The sequence below is a fragment of the Microcaecilia unicolor genome, chromosome 1, assembly GCF_901765095.1.
Source record: "Microcaecilia unicolor chromosome 1, aMicUni1.1, whole genome shotgun sequence".
Lineage (NCBI taxonomy): Eukaryota > Metazoa > Chordata > Amphibia > Gymnophiona > Siphonopidae > Microcaecilia > Microcaecilia unicolor.
In genome coordinates this window covers 462,624,727-462,642,677 of record NC_044031.1, presented here as the reverse complement: position 1 = coordinate 462,642,677, position 17,951 = coordinate 462,624,727, and the positions used below count along the sequence as shown (strand labels likewise).

The window sequence follows — 17,951 nt, the reverse complement described above, 5'->3', positions numbered from 1 at the left end:
AGTAACCAGAGACTGGGACCAACACAATTAGAAAAATTAAATGACCTGACAGCAAAAGTAGAAAAATAATTTTATTTTTAATTGAGGATGAAGTAATGCAGTAGCTGTGTTAGTCCACTTTAAGAATTAACAAATATAAATAAAAGAAAAAAAAAACAAAAAATAAGGTCACAGCTATATACTATATACATTTTTTGACTCACTTTCAGAGATCAAAACCTATTTCTTCAGGTCGGGAAAGTATACTGCTGTAATAATATGCTTGTCCGGACTTAAGGAAGGAAGTAATAAGTTAGTCCAATAAAAATGTATCACCTTATTTTCTGTTTTTGTTTTATTTGTTAATTTTTAATGTTTTTGAAATTTACATCTGTTCTTTTTATATTTTGCATGGTACAAAGGGACGTGTCACTGTTTCTGTTTTTTTGGTTTTCCACAGTATGCAGAGTATGGCTTCTTGGGGGATCAGTTTAATTTTTGTCTACATATTTCTATTTTTAGTTTGTGGTAATTTATTCTATACTTCATGAGGGGCTACCTCTGTTCATGTGTGAGAAAGGCTGGGTATTCTGTTAACATCAAGGGTCCTGTTTACTAAGCCGCGCTGTAGGTGCGATAACTTTTTAGCGCACATTAAAAAGTTAGCGCACCTACAGCACGGCTCAGTAAACAGGGTCCCAAGTGTCTGTGTAGGACTAACCTGTACTAATCCAGCTTGTTTTATTTTTCAATAGGTGTGTCAATGTTGTTCCACCCACTGCAATGCTCAGGATGGTGTTTTTTTCTAGGAAGGACCTTGTGTGACCCCCTAGAAGTTTGCTTGTAAACATAGTAGATTCTGTGATGCAACTTGTAAAGAATACTTTTTACTTTGTAGTAAAAAAAATAGTTTTAAGAGCTGTACTTTATCACTTTTACTTGAATATTTTTTTGGGATAAGACTTGCTACTTTTACTTCACTACTTTTGAAGCCAGTACTTTTACTTTTTACTTATGTACTTTTACCTAACATCTGCACCTGTAAGGTGCTGATTGACAAAATCTGTCTTTTATAATGAAACATGACTTACTCTATTGAGTAGCCCAAGGAACCCTAGAAGGGGAAGAGATTGAACAGCCATTAGTACCCCAATCCTATTGTAGGCAAATACTACTGCTGGTCCACACTCATTGGGAATGCAAAATGGCCCAGTATAAACAAGTACAACTGTACTGTTAATCATGCCTGACATGTCAGTTGAATAGTCCTGCGAATTATCTGATCTGTCCCTCTGGTGCCCATGCCCATCATCGAGACCCCATAGCATTATGCAATATGAAAACTGCAACAGTAGTGAATGACCTGTATTAAGTCTTTTCATAAATGTGAATACCCAAGGAAGTACTCACAGACCAGGGGATACCTCTTGTGTCATGTGTCATGAAACAAGTGTGCCCTCTGTTACAAGTGAAGATGCTATGGATCTCAGCATACTTTCCCCAGACCAACAGCCTGGTTCAGCACTTCAAGAAAGCCCTCAAGCAGTTGATGAAGAAAGGGAAATTTGGACTTACCTGCTAATTTCCTTTCCTTGATTCCTGCCAGACCAGTCTAGACAAATGGGTTATGTCCACCTGCCAGCAGATGTAGAAAAACAAGGTGCTGGTGTTGTCATCAGCTCTTTGATATTCTATATCAACGCTAAGACTAAGTACATAAGTGTTGCCATACTGGGACAGACCGAAGGTCCATCAAGCCCAGTATCCTGTTTACAACTGTGGCCAATCCAGGTTACAAGTACCTGGCAAGATCTCAAAATAGTACAATAACAAGGACATATGTGTTGCCATACTGGGACAGACCAAAGGTCCATCATGCCCAGTATCCTGTTTACTACAGTGGCCAATCCAGGTTACAAGTACCTGGCAAGATCCCAAAATAGTACAATTCATTTGATGCTGCTTGTCCCAGAAATAAGCAGTGGATTTTCTCAAGTCCATTTTAATAATGACTTATGAACTTTTCTTTTAGGAAGCTATCCAAACCTTTTTTTAAACCCCAGTAAGCTAACTGCTTTTACCATATTCTCTGGCAACAAATTCCAGAGTTTAATTACACGTTGAAGAAATATCTTCTTTGATTTGTTTTAAATTTTCTACTTTGTAGCTTCATTGCGTGCCCCCTAGTCCTTTTGGAAACAGTAAACAAGTGATTCACGTCTACCCATTCCACTCCACTCAGTATTTTATAGACTTCTATCATATCTCCCCTCAGCTATCTTTTCCCCAAGCTGAAGAGCCCAAGCCGTTTTAGCCTTTCCTCATAGGGAAGTCATCCCATCCCCTTTATCATTTTCGTCATCCTTCTCTGTACCTTTTCTAATTCCACTATATCTTTTTTGAGATGCGGTGACCAGAACTGCACACAGTATTCAAGGTGCGGTTGCATCACGGAGCGATACAAAGGCATTATAACATCCTTGTTTTTATTTTCCATTCTTTTCCTAATAATACCTAACATTCTATTTGCTTTCTTTGCTGCCGCAGCACACTGAGCACAGGGTTTCAAAGTATCATCAATGACGACTCCTAGATCCTTTTCCTGGTCGGTAACTCCTAACACAGAACCTTGCATCATGTAGCTATAGTATGGGTTCCTCTTTCCCACATGCATCACTTTGCACTTGCTCACATTAAACTTCATCTGCTATTTGGATGAGAAGATACCTTCTGAGTTTCCTCAAAATGAACTTTTCTCAAAGCTCAACTCCCTGGAGGACAGTACCTCATCTACAAGAGTAGCGAGGGAGCTTCTGTGCCTGTCTCAGAGCCGGTTTTGGGTGTCCTCAACTGCTTTCCATCACGAGGACGACCAAAGTTCCTGGGGGCGTGTTGGAAGCGTAGCAAAGGCGGGACTTGGGCATGCCTAACACATGGGCGTCCTCGACCCCTAATGGAAAAAAGAAGGGCGTCCTGACGAGCACTTGGCCGACTTTACTTGGTGCCTTTTTCCTTACGACCAAGCCTCAAAAAAGTGCCCGAACTGACCAGATGACCACCGGAGGGAATCAGGGATGACCTCCCCTTACGCCCCCAATGGTCACTAACCCCCTCCCACCCTCAAAAAACAACTTTAAAAATATTTTTTGCCAGCCTCAAATGTCATACTCAGGCCTTTCGCAGCAGTATGCAGGTCCCTGGAGCAGTTTTAGTGGGTACTGCAGTGCACTTCAGGCAGGCGGACCCAGGCCCATCCCCCCCCCTACCTGTTACACTTGTGGTGGTAAATGTGAGCCCTTCAAAACCCACCAGAAACCCACTGTACTCACATCTAGGTGCCGCCCTTCACCCATAAGGGCTATGGTACTGGTGTACAGTTGTGGGGAGTGGGTTTTTTTGGGGGGAGGGGGGTTGGGGAGCTCAGCACACAAGGTAAGGGAGCTATGCACATAGGAGCAATTTTTGAAGTCCATTGCAGTGCCCCCTAGGGTGCCCGGCTGATGTCCTGGCATGTGAGGGGGACCAGTGCACTATGAATGCTGGCTCCTCGTATGACCAAATGGCTTGGATTTGGTCGTTTCTGAGATGGGCATCCTCGCTTTCCATTATCGCCGAAAACTGGGGACGACCATCTCTAAGGTCGACCTAAATTTCATGATTTGGGCGTCCCAACCGTATTATCAAAACGAATGATGGACGTCCATCTTGTTCCGATAATACGGGTTGCCCCGCCCCTTTACGGGGCCGTCCTTAGAGATGGGCGCCCTCGTTCGATTATCCCCCTCTATGTTACTATGTTTCATGACTTAGGTATACCTTAAGTAAAAAAACAAAAGAAAAAACAAAAAAGGTAGCCTAGGTAAGCTAGCTTTGCTTTTTTACAGATTTACATTAATAGCTTTTTTATACAATAATGGAATCATAGAAATTACACTTGATAAAACTACTAGTACTCTGGACAAATAAATTACAACATACAATAAAGTACCGAAGCTATCCTGCTGAGCTTTGAAACATAGCTAAAGAACATTGATACTTATTTATTAGGATTTATTTACCGCCTTTTTGAAGGAATTCACTCAAGGCGGTGTACAGCAAGAATAAGTCAAACATAAGCAACAGACAATTACAGCAGTAAAAATATTCAAACAATACAACGTATGGCATTACAATGCATATGTATACATATTTACAATGCTGAATGTACAGTTATAAGAAAACTGCTAACCTGTATTTATTTTCAACCATCAACATTAACTATGACAGTATTATAAATGAGGAAAATGCACTTACGTCCATTAGTGCTGCATTGATGTAGTTACTGCTCTCTCCATCTATTGTAATGAGAAAAGGTAGACATCTGTCTGGAGGCAGGACATCCATACAGCGGTTCTTCTCATGGTTTCTGGGTAAAAGTGCTATACTGCAATCTTCCACTCGTAGAGTAGGTGTTACCATGTTTAAGGTCTAAGGAAAAATGTAAAGCAAATATATTTACCTGTAGCATGTATTCTCCGAGGATGGCAGGCCTTATATTCTCACAAATGGGTAATGTAGGCCGCATTGCCCAGTATGGATCTTATGACAAGCATAACAAGTGGAGCGTGAGACATGCTCCACCACACATGTGTAAGTGCCTTCCCGCCCACCGCACAAACACGGTCACCTCACTTGAGTATTTCAGTAAAAAAGGAAAAATAATAAAGGAGACAACTCCAAGGGGAGGTGGGAAGGACTATGAGACTATAAGGCCTGCTGTCCTTGGAGAATACTTGCTACAGGTAAGTATATTCGCTTTCTCCAAGGACAAGCAGGCCTAACTATTCTCACAAGTGGGGAATCCCTAGCATCCAGGCTCATCAAAAACAACAAACATTGGTCAACTGGACCTCGCAACGGCAAGGACACGACACAGATTACCTAAAACTATATACAATCTGAATGAGAGTGCAGCCTGAAACAGAATAAAATGGGCCTAGGAGGGTAGAGTTGGATTCTAGACCCCAAACAGATTCTGCAACACTGTCTGCCTGAACTGCTGTCACGTCGGGTATCCTGCTCAAGGCAGCAGTATGATGTGGATGTGTGGACTGAAGACCATATCGCAGTCTTGCAATTTTTTTCAGTGGAGGCTGACCTCAAGTGGGTTACCGACGCAGCCATGGCTCTGACATTGTGAGCCGTGACATGACCCCCTAGGGTCAGCCCAGTGAAGGAAATGCAATCTGCTAGTCAACTAGAAATAGTGCATTTCATGATGGTGACCTCCCATCCTGTTGGGATCAAAAGAAATAAAAGTTGGGTGGACTGTCTGTGGGGCCTGGTCCGCTCCATGCAGTAGGCCAAGGCTCTCTTGCAATCCAATCCCGATCTCCTGCTTTCACCAGGATGGGCATGAGGTCGGGGAAAGAATGTTGGCAAGAAAATCGACTGGCTCAGATGGAACTCCGACACCACTTTTGGAAGGAACTTAGGGTGCGTGCAGAGGACTACTCTGTTGTGATGAAACTTAGTATAAGATGCATCCACCACTAAGACCTGAAGCTCACTGACTCTAGGAGCTGAAGTAACAGCAACCAAGAAAATGACCATTCAGGTCAATTAATTCAGATGGCAGGAATTCAGGGCCTGAAAAGGAGCTTTCATTAGCTGGGTGAGAACAACATTGAAATCCCATGACACAGGTGGAGGTTTGACAGGGGGCTTTGACAAAAGCAAACCTGTCATGAAGCAAACAACTAAAGGCTGTCCAGAGATGGGTTTACACTTTACACGGTGATGGTAAGCACTAATTGCACTAAGGTGAACCCTTATGGAGTTGGTCTTGAGACCAGACTCTGAAGGGAGTAGAACGTATTCAAGCAGGGTCTGTGTAGGGCAAGCAAGGGGATCTAGGGCCTTGCTCTCACGCTGGCAAACCTCCTCTATTTGAAAGAATAGCACCTCTTAGTAGAGTTTTTCCTGGAAGCCAGCAAGACCTGGGAGACACCATCCGACAGACTCAAGGAAATGAATTCTAGGCTCTCAACATCCAAGCTGTGAAAGCAAGAGACTTGAGGTTGGGATGTAGAAGAGACCCTTTGTTCTGCATGATAAGGGTTGGAAAGCACTCCAATCTCCACGGTTCTTCGGAGGGTAACTCCAGAAGTAGAGGGAACTATCTGCCGTGGCCAGTATGGCACGATTAGAATCATGGTTCTGCAGTCTTGCTTGAGTTTCAACAAAGTTTTCCCTGCTAGAAGTAAGGGAGGATATGCATACAGAAGGCCTGTACCCCATTTGAGGAGGAAAACATCTGATGCTATTCTGTTCGTGGGCCTGAAGCCTGGAACAGAACTGAGGGACCCTGTAGTTGATGTGAGTGGCAAAGAGATCCACCAAGAGGGTGCCCCATACTCGGAAGATCTTTCAGGCAATGCCTATATTTAGAGACTACTCATATGGTTGCACTATCCTACTCAGTCTGTCGGCCAGGGTGTTGTTTTTGCCTGCTAGATCAGTGGCTCAAAGGAACATGACATGCTGGTGAGCCCAATGCCACAACTGGATGGCTTTCTGACACAGAGGGCATGATCTGGTGCCCCTCTGCTTGTTTGTGTAATACATGGCAACCTGATTGTCTGTTTGGATGAGCATAATTTGATGAGATAACCAATCTCTTAGAGCATTCCAGATTGCCCTTTGCTCCAGGAGATTGATCTAAAGATTTGTTTCCTGGGTAGACCAAACACCCTGGGTGTGAAGCTCATCTACATGAGCCCTCCAGCACAGGAGAGATGCATCCATCATCAGCAGCACCTTTTGTGGCTGAGGAATGGAAGTCCCAGAGTCAAACTGGATCAAATGCTCCACCACTAAAGGGAGAGTACAAGCTGTGGGGACACTGGATGACATCTTCCAGACTCCCCATGGCTTGATACCACTGAGAAGCCAGGGTCCATTGTGCTGATCCCATGTGAAGATGTGTCATGGGTGTAACGTACACTGTGGAAGCCATGTGGCCTAAAAATCTCAACATCTGCTGAGCTATAACCTGCTGAGAGGCTCAAATCCTGGAAGCGAATGTGACAAGAATGTTTGCTCTCGTCTCCAGAAGGTAGGCTCGAACCTTCTGTTTGTCAAGTAGGGCTCCTATGAACTCCAATTGCTGGACAGGGTGAAGTACTTTTGACATACCTTCTGCTGCTTGGCCAACTTGCAAAGTGACTCGGACTGCTCCAGAGACAGTGTCTCAGCCAAGTCCATCAATTTACACACCAAGTTTCGCAAGTAGACGCTCATGAAGAGCTGGTAGGATTGTATTCAGGAGAAGAGTATTGAGGCCTGGAACATCTTTCTCCCAAAAGAAACCAGGGTTCTAGCTTCTCTACCTGGGGGTGCGAAGGCATAGACCCTGGAACTCCTGGCTCTTTTGAGAGCGGATTCCACCACCATGGAATTGTGAGGCAACTGAGGCTTATCAAAGCCAGCTGTGCTGTGGATCCGGTACATAGAATTGATCTTCTTGGGCAGTACTGGGACCAACAGGGGGGACTCCCAATTTCTAATGAGGACTTCCTAGAGTATCACAAGAAGAGAAACAGTCACAGCCTCCCTAGGAGGTGACATGTAGTCCGGGACTTCGAGAATCTTGGCCCTGGGCTTGTCCTCCATTTCTAAAGGAAATAGAATGGCATCAGCCATTTCCTTTATAAAAGATGGAAATGAAAGGCTCTCCGGGGAAAGCTTTCTCCTTTCTAGTGGAGGGGAGGTTTCAGCGGTATCACACAGGACTCGTCTGAGCGCTGCTCACTGGTGTCAGACAAAACTTCTCTATGGGAGGGTCGAGACCATGCCTGCCTTGATGCAGAGGAGCCATGTCCTTGAGGATGGAATTGAGGAGTCATTTCCCATCTTGACACCGGCGAAGTTTCCTTCACTGACGTTGAGCGGGTCCCGGCTTGGGTGGTAGTTAACACCGGGGCCGCATGCAGTACCGGTGTCAGAGATTGCACAGTAGGCTGAGGGCCATTCAAGGCACAAGCACTCCCAGTGCCGATGCACACCATTGTATAAGGCCATCAAGCAGCTCAGGAAGCAAGGCCCGGATGCACTTGTTGATGGCTGACATCAGGAAAAGCTGGAGCTCCATTTGAGGGACAGGTTGCAGGACTGTCGGGGTAGATACTGGAGCTGGCTGGTGGCTGCTGGTAGAAGAGCACATTGGTACCTCCTGTATGGAGGGATTCACCATTCTTGGATGCTGAATCCCTTGATGGCCTGGAACTCCAGGCACCATGTGTCAAGGGGGATCAATGATGATGCATCTTGGCCTTCGCCCGAAGCTTGTCACTGAGGCTTCTTGGTGCCAATTAGAATGAGTTCGAATCCTCATGTTGCCTCAGGGTTGAGTGCGATGATGGACAGTCCCATGGACTCAGCACAGCAGCAGGTGTCGAGACAGGTGGAGACCCACTCGATGCACCACTGCTCCCAGTGTTTGCGGGTTTAGTAGCAGCCATGCTTACCAATGCTCCCAATGCCGGTGTGATGCTCAACGTCGATGCCGATGCCTCCGACCTTGATGCCCATGTCGAGGAACCAGACTGGCTCCAAAATGTTTCTCTTGTTGAGCCTCTCTGGAAAGTTGGGTCCTTTTCTTCATATGAAAACAAAGGTTGCAGTCTGCAGGGCTATGGTCTGGCCCTAATTACTGGAGATACCATGATTGGGAGTCTGTTCCAGAGATTGTCCGACTGCACTGGGTACAGTGCTTGAAGCCACTCGGAACTTTAGTGGACATGGACGGGATAATTTCATTGGGTAAAATTAAAAGAAGCAATGGTGCCAGAAAAAGGGACAAGGTACCCCCCCAAAAAAGAGTGAACCTGGCTGAGGCCAAGGCCCAAAAGCGGTCTTGTGATGACAAAAAATTAAAGAAACTTTAAAAATTTGGCAAAAAAAACCTAAGAAAATAAAGGAAAGGGTAAAACAAAGTTCTGCGAACAGAAGGACTGCCAAAAAGGTGAAATAAAACACGCTGGAGGCACAAAAAAAGCTCTTTGACTAAGCAAGTATAGATAGAGACAGTGAAAAAAGTACACCCTCTTCTCACTGCTTTAAAAAAACAACTTAGGTGACCACGTTCATGCTGTGGGTGGGAAGGCATTCGCGCATGCATGGTGGAGCATGTCTCATGCTCCACAAAGCTCTTCTTATGCTTGTCATAAGATCCGGAATGGGCAACGTGGCCTGCGTTACCCACTAGTGAGAATAGATAGTCCTACTTGTCCTTGGAGAAGCCATATTAGATGTACCTAAATAGAATGCAGAACAGTAGGGTTGCTTGATAAAGTGTTGTCATTGTCATAGAAATTGTGGTAAGTCAATGATCTTATCCTATAAATAGACTAAAGGCCTGCTTCACTACATCTGTTTTCTGATTCACCTAAAACTTTGAATCCCCTAAGCAGCAGTCGCTCCTGCCTATGATGGCTCTAATCTCAAAATGACTGCTGCAACCTTTATCGGCAGTCTTGTGATACTGCTGCTGAAGATCTTGGCAGTTATTTTGATGATGGAGATGGAAGGGACCACTAGACCATCACGATTTATGATATGCCTGGGGGGGGGAGGAGGGAGGGATGGCTCTTCCTGTTCAGTGAGGGAAGGAGAGATGGAGGGATGGAGATGGTTCTTTAGGGGAGAGAGGGAAGAACACAGCCTAAAGTTTCGGTTTCAGCTGAAAATGCTATCTGAATAAGTTCCAATTCTTACTTCATTATTAAGATCTGGATAGTGGAATTGAATATCTATGGCCTGACCAATTGTGTCAACAATAAAAGAACAATAATGATGAAACAACAATATGGCACATAAAAAGTTTTATTATATGAGCACAGTCTTGACGCAGTCATGTTTCGGCAGATGCCTGCACCAGGGGTGTAGTTTCACATCATAAAGCTTGACAAAGGAGATAATAAAACAGTGATCCTTAATCTTCTACATGTGATCTATTGCCTTACAGATGCTAATCATACCAACTGCTCACATCGAACTGTGTTCATTTAATAAAATCTTTTACGTGCCATGCTAGTATCTCATCATTTTCGTTCTTCTACCATTTTGTTGACCACTGATCATTTACTTTTGCCTCATTTTTTTTTAGTACAAACTATTTTTACCCCTCTTTGGCCACTGGCACAATACTATTTATTTTATATTTAGCTTAAGTCTTCACATAGGCAGCTCACAGACAGTTACATTCATGTACAGTAGGTATTTCCCTATCCCCAGAAGGATTACAGTCTAAGTTGTAATGGAGGGTGAGGTGACTTGCAAAAGATATTAAGGTATGTAAGTGGGATTTGAAGCGCATTGCTCTAATCACAATGCTACTCCCTCACCTCAAGATACGAATTATACATGTGCTTTTAAAATGCATGTATCTTCTGCTACTTAGGGGGGAAGTTATCAACGTGGGTTACTATTAAGTTGGATTATTTTATCATGAGTCAGGTTATTTTAGCACAGGGTCCCATTTTATGCAATGAGACCCTGTTCTACAGTAGTCCAAAAAGGTTTTGAATATGGAATGTGACACAGGGAGAGGTGAAGGGGAGGAAGATAAATATGAGAGAATGATGAGTGCCAGTGTGAGGGAGGGGAACGAGAGGCTTTGGAATGGGGGGAGCCACAGATGCCATGGTACTCCCAAAAGTTTCATATCACAGCTGCCTGCTGCAGCCATTGCTTTGCCTCCTTCCTCCAGCTTCATGTCATAATCTTCTCACACAAGCTGAACGCTGGCTAATTTAATTTATTGTCATTAACATGCTTGCATGGTAACAGCATAATTTTGATGCTTCTAAAGAGGCAGCCATTTCCTCCCCCTTCCCCAGCATGCCATTGGCCTGGTCCCTCCATCTCAGATAACAGAAGAAACACGTTCAGGCAAATGCCTAAACATGCTTCAAAAAATGAAGTGTGCATTTACTGTTAATGGCTTTCAGAAATGGAGAAAGGCTGTACAGTGTTTAAGAGAACATGAATGTCATGGGGAAGGCAGGCTCAGATACAAACCTATATGTCACATCATCCAACCATTGCTACACAGCTTAATTAACAACTGAAGGCTCAACAAAAATCTAAGAAATGAAACTTAAACAGTTGACATCCCTTTGTTTCCTAATCGGATAAGGACTAGCAACAGAGGTCATGATATTGAAAGTGGCAATTTATATCAATTTATGAAACTTTACTCTGAGGATTATCCTTATCTTAACCACTGACTTTCTGTGAAAAAGCACATCACGTGATATAATCAATGAGTTAATTCACCTCCTTGCAATGAATGACTAACAGAGATTGCTAAGACTGATTCATGAAGTGGGAATTTACTTTCTTCTTGCAGATGAAATGAAGGATATTGCAAATAAAGAACAGTTGGTCACTTTATTTTGCTGGATAGATGAAAACTACATAATACAAGGAGATTTAATTGGCTATGTTAGCATACTTACAACAGGCTCCTCTACCAGCTAGTGTACTAAATGGTGTTTGATACATTGCAAATGGCCACTGACTTTATGTAGGGGGCAGACATATGATGGTGCAGATCAGCCAATAAAAAATTTCCTATGATCCATGATGTCATCAGTGAATACCACCTAGACATCTTGGGAATAACTGAGACCTGGCTGGATGAAAGCGGAGTACCATTGGCTGAATTATGCCTTATAGCCGTGGTTCCCAAACCTGGTCCTGGAGGCACCTCAGCCAGTCAGGTTTTTAGGATATCCACAATGAATATTCATGAGAGAGATATGCATGCACTGCTTCCACTGCATGCAAATTTCTCTCATGAATATTCATTGTGGAGATCCTGAAAACCTGACTAGCTGGCTGGGGTGCATCCAGGACCAGGTGTGGGAACCACTGCCCTACAGGATTCATTATCCTGTACCAACTGAGACAAGAGAAGTGGGGTGGAGGGGTAGCAGTCCTTCTCTGAGAGTCAATCAAACTGCGCAGAGTCTTCATCTCCCACCTGTATGAGTCAGAATGCCTCTTAATCCAAATTGTACGATGTGATAGCTGCCAGCGAGTCTTCTTAGGAGTAGCTCACATGCTCTGGAATTTACTCCTAGAGGAGCTACATCTAACTTGAGACTATCTCTACTTCAGGAAGCGGGTAAAAGCCTGGCTCTTCTCCCAAGCTTTTAATACATAGGGAGGGGCATAATCGAACGTAAACGCCCATGTGTAAGAACGTCCATCTCCGAGAACGGGTCCGTGAAGGGGTGGTCCGAATCGTATTTTCGAAAAAGATGGACGTTATCTTTAGTTTCGCAAATACGGTTTGTGCCAGGCAAATGCATTGGATGTGGGCGTTTCTGAGATGTGGGCGTTTGTTTGAGCTGGGCATTTTCGTTTTTCAGTGATAATCGAAACCGAAGCGTCCCAGCTCAAAAACGACCAAATCCAAGGCTTTGGGTCGTGAGAGGGGCCAGGATTCATACTGCACTGGTCCCCCTCACATGCCAGGACACCAACCGGGCACCCTAGGGGGCACTTTTAAAAAATAGGAAAAAACATTAAATTACCTCCCAGGTGCATAGCTCCTTTACCTTGGGTGCTGAGACCCCCAAATTCCCCCCCCAAACCCACTCTCCACAACTCTACACCATTACCATAGCACTTAATGGTGAAGGGGGCACCTACATGTGGGTACAGTGGTTTTTTGGGGGGGGTTAGAGGGCTCCCATTTACCACCACAAGTGGTACAGGTAGGGGGATGGGCCTGGGTCCGCCTGCCTGAAGTGCACTGCATTAACCACTAAAAGTGCTCCAGGGACAGGACTTGTTGCTGCTGTATAACCTTGGCACAGCAGTTCACACCGTAAGACTAATCTCGCTGAAAACGTCCTTTATTTCAATAACCGCGTTTACTCACAGTTAACTGCAGATCAGAGGTTGTGCCCCACTGGCAACGAGTCTCTCTGGTACTAAGATTAGCAGTAGCTCAGAGCTGGCAGAATGGTGTACAATGCCCTCTTTCAGCAACATTCAAGGTAAGAACTAAGTTCTGTAACGTTGTTAACACACGAAAGGGATCTAAAACGGACTTACAAAAATGGCCACTACCTTGTGGACTACCGGAAACAAAACAGGGCACACTCTGACCCAGTAAGCAGAGGGAAAAGCACCATGGGAGAAGAGCCTACCAACTACCAACACAAGCTAGTAAAATCACGGAGCCCAATACCCTACACCCACCACAATGCAATGCTGAGGTGACCCTGCAGTGCACCCGAGAGCCACATCTGACCCAGGGAAAGGCTGTGAGAGGATCGAACTCATTCTGCTGTCATGGAGGTGGGTACAGAATTTGAGGGTGGCAAAGAGGCTCGGAAATAAGGTTTTTGCAAGTGGGTTTTTTTTGGTAGGAGGGGGTTAGTGACCACTGGGGGAGTCAGGGGAGGTGATTCCCGATTCCCTCCGGTGGTCATCTGGTTATTTAGGGCACTTTTTTGGGACCTGTTCATGAGAAAAAAGGGTCCAAAAAAGTGTCCTAAATTCTTGCTAACAACGCCTTTTTTCCCATTATCGGCCAAGCGCGCCCATCTCTGCTTGGCCAATAACCACGCCCCAGTCCCACCACCACGCCTCCGACACGCCCCCATCAACTTTATTCGTTCCCGCAATGGAGTGCAGTTGAAGACGACCAAAATCGGCTTTCGATTATACCGATTTGGCCGCCCACGGGAAACGGACGCCCATCTCCCGAACATGGGCGTTTTCTCCTTTCGAAAATAAGCAGGAGGGTGATTGATTATACACCATTCTGAACCTGGACTAACTTGCTACACACACTATAACTTAGACCAGTTCCTTATATCTTTTTTAACTGTACAAAGAACTTGCCTAGAGTTTAGCCACCCATCTATTTATCTCAACTGACTCTTTACCACCCATTTTGTCCCCATCTATATGTTTGCCCATGGCCCCTCAGCTACGTGGTGGGGCATAATCGAACGTCGCCGGCGATCTATTTTGGTGGTGGCGCAACAGCTGGCCGGAACCATATTATCAAAAAAGATGGTCGGCCATCTTTATTTCCGATAATATGGTTTAGCTCGGCCAAATGCCGGAGTTTGCCGGGTTTGAGATTGCCGGTTTTGTTTTTCAGCAATAATGGAAAAAAAATGCCGGCCATCTCAAACCCGGCGAAATCCAAGGCATTTTGTCATGGGAAGAGCCAGCATTTGTAGTGCACTGGCCCCCCTGACATGCCAGGACACCAACCGGGCACCCTAGGGGGCACTTCTAAAAATGTTTAAAAAATACAAAAAAAGCTCCCAGGTGCATAGCTCCCTTACCTTGGGTGCTGAGCCCCCCAACCCCCCCCCAAACCCACTCCCCACAACTCTACACCATTACCAAAGCCCTTATGGGTGAAGGGGGGGGGGCACCTACATGTGGGTACAGTGGGTTTTGGGGGGGGGGGGGGTTGGAGGGCTTAACATTTACCACCACAAGTATAACAGGTAGGGGGGGTGGATGTGGGTCTGCCTGCCTGAAGTGCACTGCACCCATTAAAAACTGCTCCAGGGACTTGCATACTGCTGTCAGGGAGCTGGGTATGACATTTGAGGCTGGCATACAGGCTGGTAAAAAAAAGTTTTTATTTTTATTTTTTTTGTGTGGGAGGGGGTTGGTGACCACTGGGGGACTATGGGGAGGGCATCCCCCATTCTCTCTGGTGGTCATCTAGTCAGTTGGGGCACCTTTTTGAGGCTTGGTCGTGAAAATAAAAGGACCAAGTAAAACAGGCGAAATACTGCTTAACGCTGCTTTTTTTCCCATTATCCGCGAAAGCCGGCCATCTGGTAGCCACGCCCATGCCCACCCATGTCCCGCCTTTGCTACGCCGCCGACACGCCCCCTTTAACTTTCGGTGGTGAGGCGACGAGATAGCGGCGATGCTGTCAAAAAAGCCGCTTTCGATTATACCGATTTCGCCACTTTTGAGAGATCGCCGGCCATCTCCCGATTTATGTCGGGAAATGGCCGGCGATCACTTTCGAAAATAAGCCTGATAGTAAGCTATGTAATTGCATTAGCATCATAACCATAATATTTGAATGTTCTAATGTATGCTTATTAGATGTTTCATTAGAATTATGCTGACATCGTATTATATCTCTAATTTGAATTTCAATCCTGTTAGATGTGTATATTTTTGATACTGTTTCATGGTAGTCCTATTATTAGGTTATAATTTGCTGTTCTTAGGTTTACCTCATTTACCACCGTTTGCCATGTGGCAATGCCGACACAGCCCATTCAAAGTGGATGGGCTGTGTCAACATTAGCGCATGGCAGCCATTAGTGTGGCTTAGTAAATGGGGAGGGGGGGGGGTTATTGTATTCATTTTTATATTTGGCAATTTTTACTATTGTTATACTGTTAGCAAAACTGTAAGTTTTATGTTAAACTGTACCGCTGTACACTGCCTTGGTTGAATCTCTTCATAAAGGCGGTTAATAAATCCCAATAAATAAATAAATAAAACAAATATGTCTGGTCACATATATGGTGTTGCTGCTCAATTTCAGCATAAAAATTCTGTAGCCATTCACATTCTTTCTTGGCACACAGCATTAATATATGCCTGCAAAAAATGCAAAGCAGTTTGGGATTCATTGGACTTGGTATCAGAGATGACCCAACTCATCAGTCTCCAAAGAGCAATCGTTTGTTGGAATCTTTAAAGACAGAGTTAAATCCAGGGAATCAAAACCTGCAAACTCTCTGTCCAACATGATGCACTGTCTACATCGGTATAGTGAAATCCATCATAGTTAACTACATGTGTTGTCATGACATAAATTAATGAGGATTCACATGATGAATATGGTAGAAAGAGATCTACTGGCATCTTGGCAATACTAGAAAAATTCAAAATATGGAAACAGAGAAAAAAAGAAAGCATATAAAGACCATATGGCCTATCCAGTCTGACCATCCATACCATCTTCTATCCCTCCCTCTACCTTAGAAATCCTATGTAATTGATCCAAACTTACTTAAGTTCAGATACAGTTTTTGTCTCCACTATCTCCACTGTGAGTCCTTTCCATGAAAAAGTATTTCCTCAGGTTACTTAGGAGTCTACCCTCTTTCACCTTCATCCTATGTCCCTCATTCAAGAGTTTCCTTTCAATGCCTCCTGTGCATTTATGCCATGTATGTATTTAAACATCTCTAACATATCTCTTTTCCCATCTTTCTTCCAAAGTATACATATCGAGACCTTTAAGTCTGTTCCTATATGCTTTATGATGAAGACCACTGACCATTTTAGTAGCTGCCGTCTGGACCGACTCCATTCTGTTCATATCTTTTTGAAGATGTGGTCTCCAGAATTGTATACAATATTCTAAATGAGATCTTACCAGAGTCTTATACAAGGGCATCATCACCTCCTTTTCCCTACTGGCCATTCCTCGCCCTATGCACCCAAGTATCATCCTTATTTATTTATTTGTTGCATTTGTATCCCACATTTCCCCACCTATTTTCAGGCTCAATGTGGCTTACATAGTACCATGATGGCGATCGCCAATTCTGGTATGACAATTACAGAGTGATATTGTGTTAAAGATCATATGTGAAAGACACATTAGGGAATCATGAAGGAACAGTTAAGTTATAGCTTTCACCATTGACTTTTCTACCTGTTTGACCTTCTTAAAATTATCACATATGATCAAACCCAAGTTACTCTCCTCTTACATTCACCAAAGTTATTCATCCCCCTAAACTATACTGTTCCCTCGGGTTTTTGCAGTCTAAATGCCCGACCCTTATTTTTTAGCATTAAATCTTAGCTGCAAAATTTTGGACCATTTTTTAGATTCACTAGGTCCTTCCTTATGTAATCCACATCATCAGGTGTTTAATGGTATGCATCTCTTCCATCTTGTCTTCTCTGCCACTTCATGGTTATCCAAAACACTGCAAGCAGTTAACACAATACTACAGGATGCACAGAAAGTAGTGGAAATAATACAAGGATTTCTATTGTGCCAGTGCTCATAACAGGATTGTGGAAGTTTCTACTAGTCAGTAATAGAAGATGCGACTGTTCTGACTGATGCACCTCTGCTATTAAGGAATCAAAGACCCACACCCTAAAAAAAGGCTAGATTGGGGGAGAAGCTGGATATACTGTTGAGAGTACAGAAGAATATTACAGAAGACATATAAAGTTTTGGAGTGAACTGGCCTGCCATTTTGATCAGAAAAACATTGACATGGCAATTGACCTAGAGAATGCCACTTTTGTTCACACAACTTTACGAGGTAGCGAACAATTTTGATCATTTGAACACACAGTTGAAAATCCTGCTGCACACAATAAGCGAGCCTAGAAAAGGGCCTACAACAGTAACAACCGTTAAGTAATATTAGATGCAATGAATGCAACGCCTGTGGCAAAGACACTCTTGCCAGAAATGCACAGTTTTACAGTTTGTATTTATTATAATGTGTAGGTTTCATATTTTATTCTGCCTTGACCTTCCTGGAAAAAAGAAGAATATAAATGGCAGTTAATTAAAAGTTTCTCTGCATACACTTAATTTTGTGCTTAGAATTATGTCTTGTTAATACATTAAGATTGAATAGCATGTATGTGAAGAATGGAAGAAGTAATGACATAAAAATCAGTGGTATTATTTTGGGGTAGTGCTTGAGCACTACCAAACAAAAGGGCATCCTGCTGCTTCTGAGATGGATGGATCAAGATGGAGATACCTTAGAGGAGCATAAGGGAAGTTAACTACAGGTTTGACAATAAGATAGGTGGGGGATCCAGCTCCCCCTTCAATAGCTGCCTGGCATGGTTTCATGTGGAAAATGGCAAGCTGGTTGCTCACCTCTCTTAAGTTTTCGGTTTCAGTGGGGAATCGTCAGTACTGAGATA

The 17,951-nt window shown here is 43.9% G+C and overlaps 1 protein-coding gene across 12 annotated transcripts in view; it reads right to left on the bottom strand.

The window, feature by feature from the left end:
- The window catches only part of PTPRM (protein tyrosine phosphatase receptor type M), a 1,370,833-nt gene that overhangs the window by 39,309 nt on the left and 1,313,573 nt on the right, over nucleotides 1-17,951 (bottom strand). For all 12 annotated transcript variants that reach the window (XM_030213239.1, XM_030213256.1, XM_030213265.1 and 9 more), the window contains one exon: nucleotides 4,273-4,446. In XM_030213239.1, coding sequence (XP_030069099.1) covers nucleotides 4,273-4,446 — 174 coding nt within the window. The remainder of the gene's footprint in view (nucleotides 1-4,272; nucleotides 4,447-17,951) is intronic.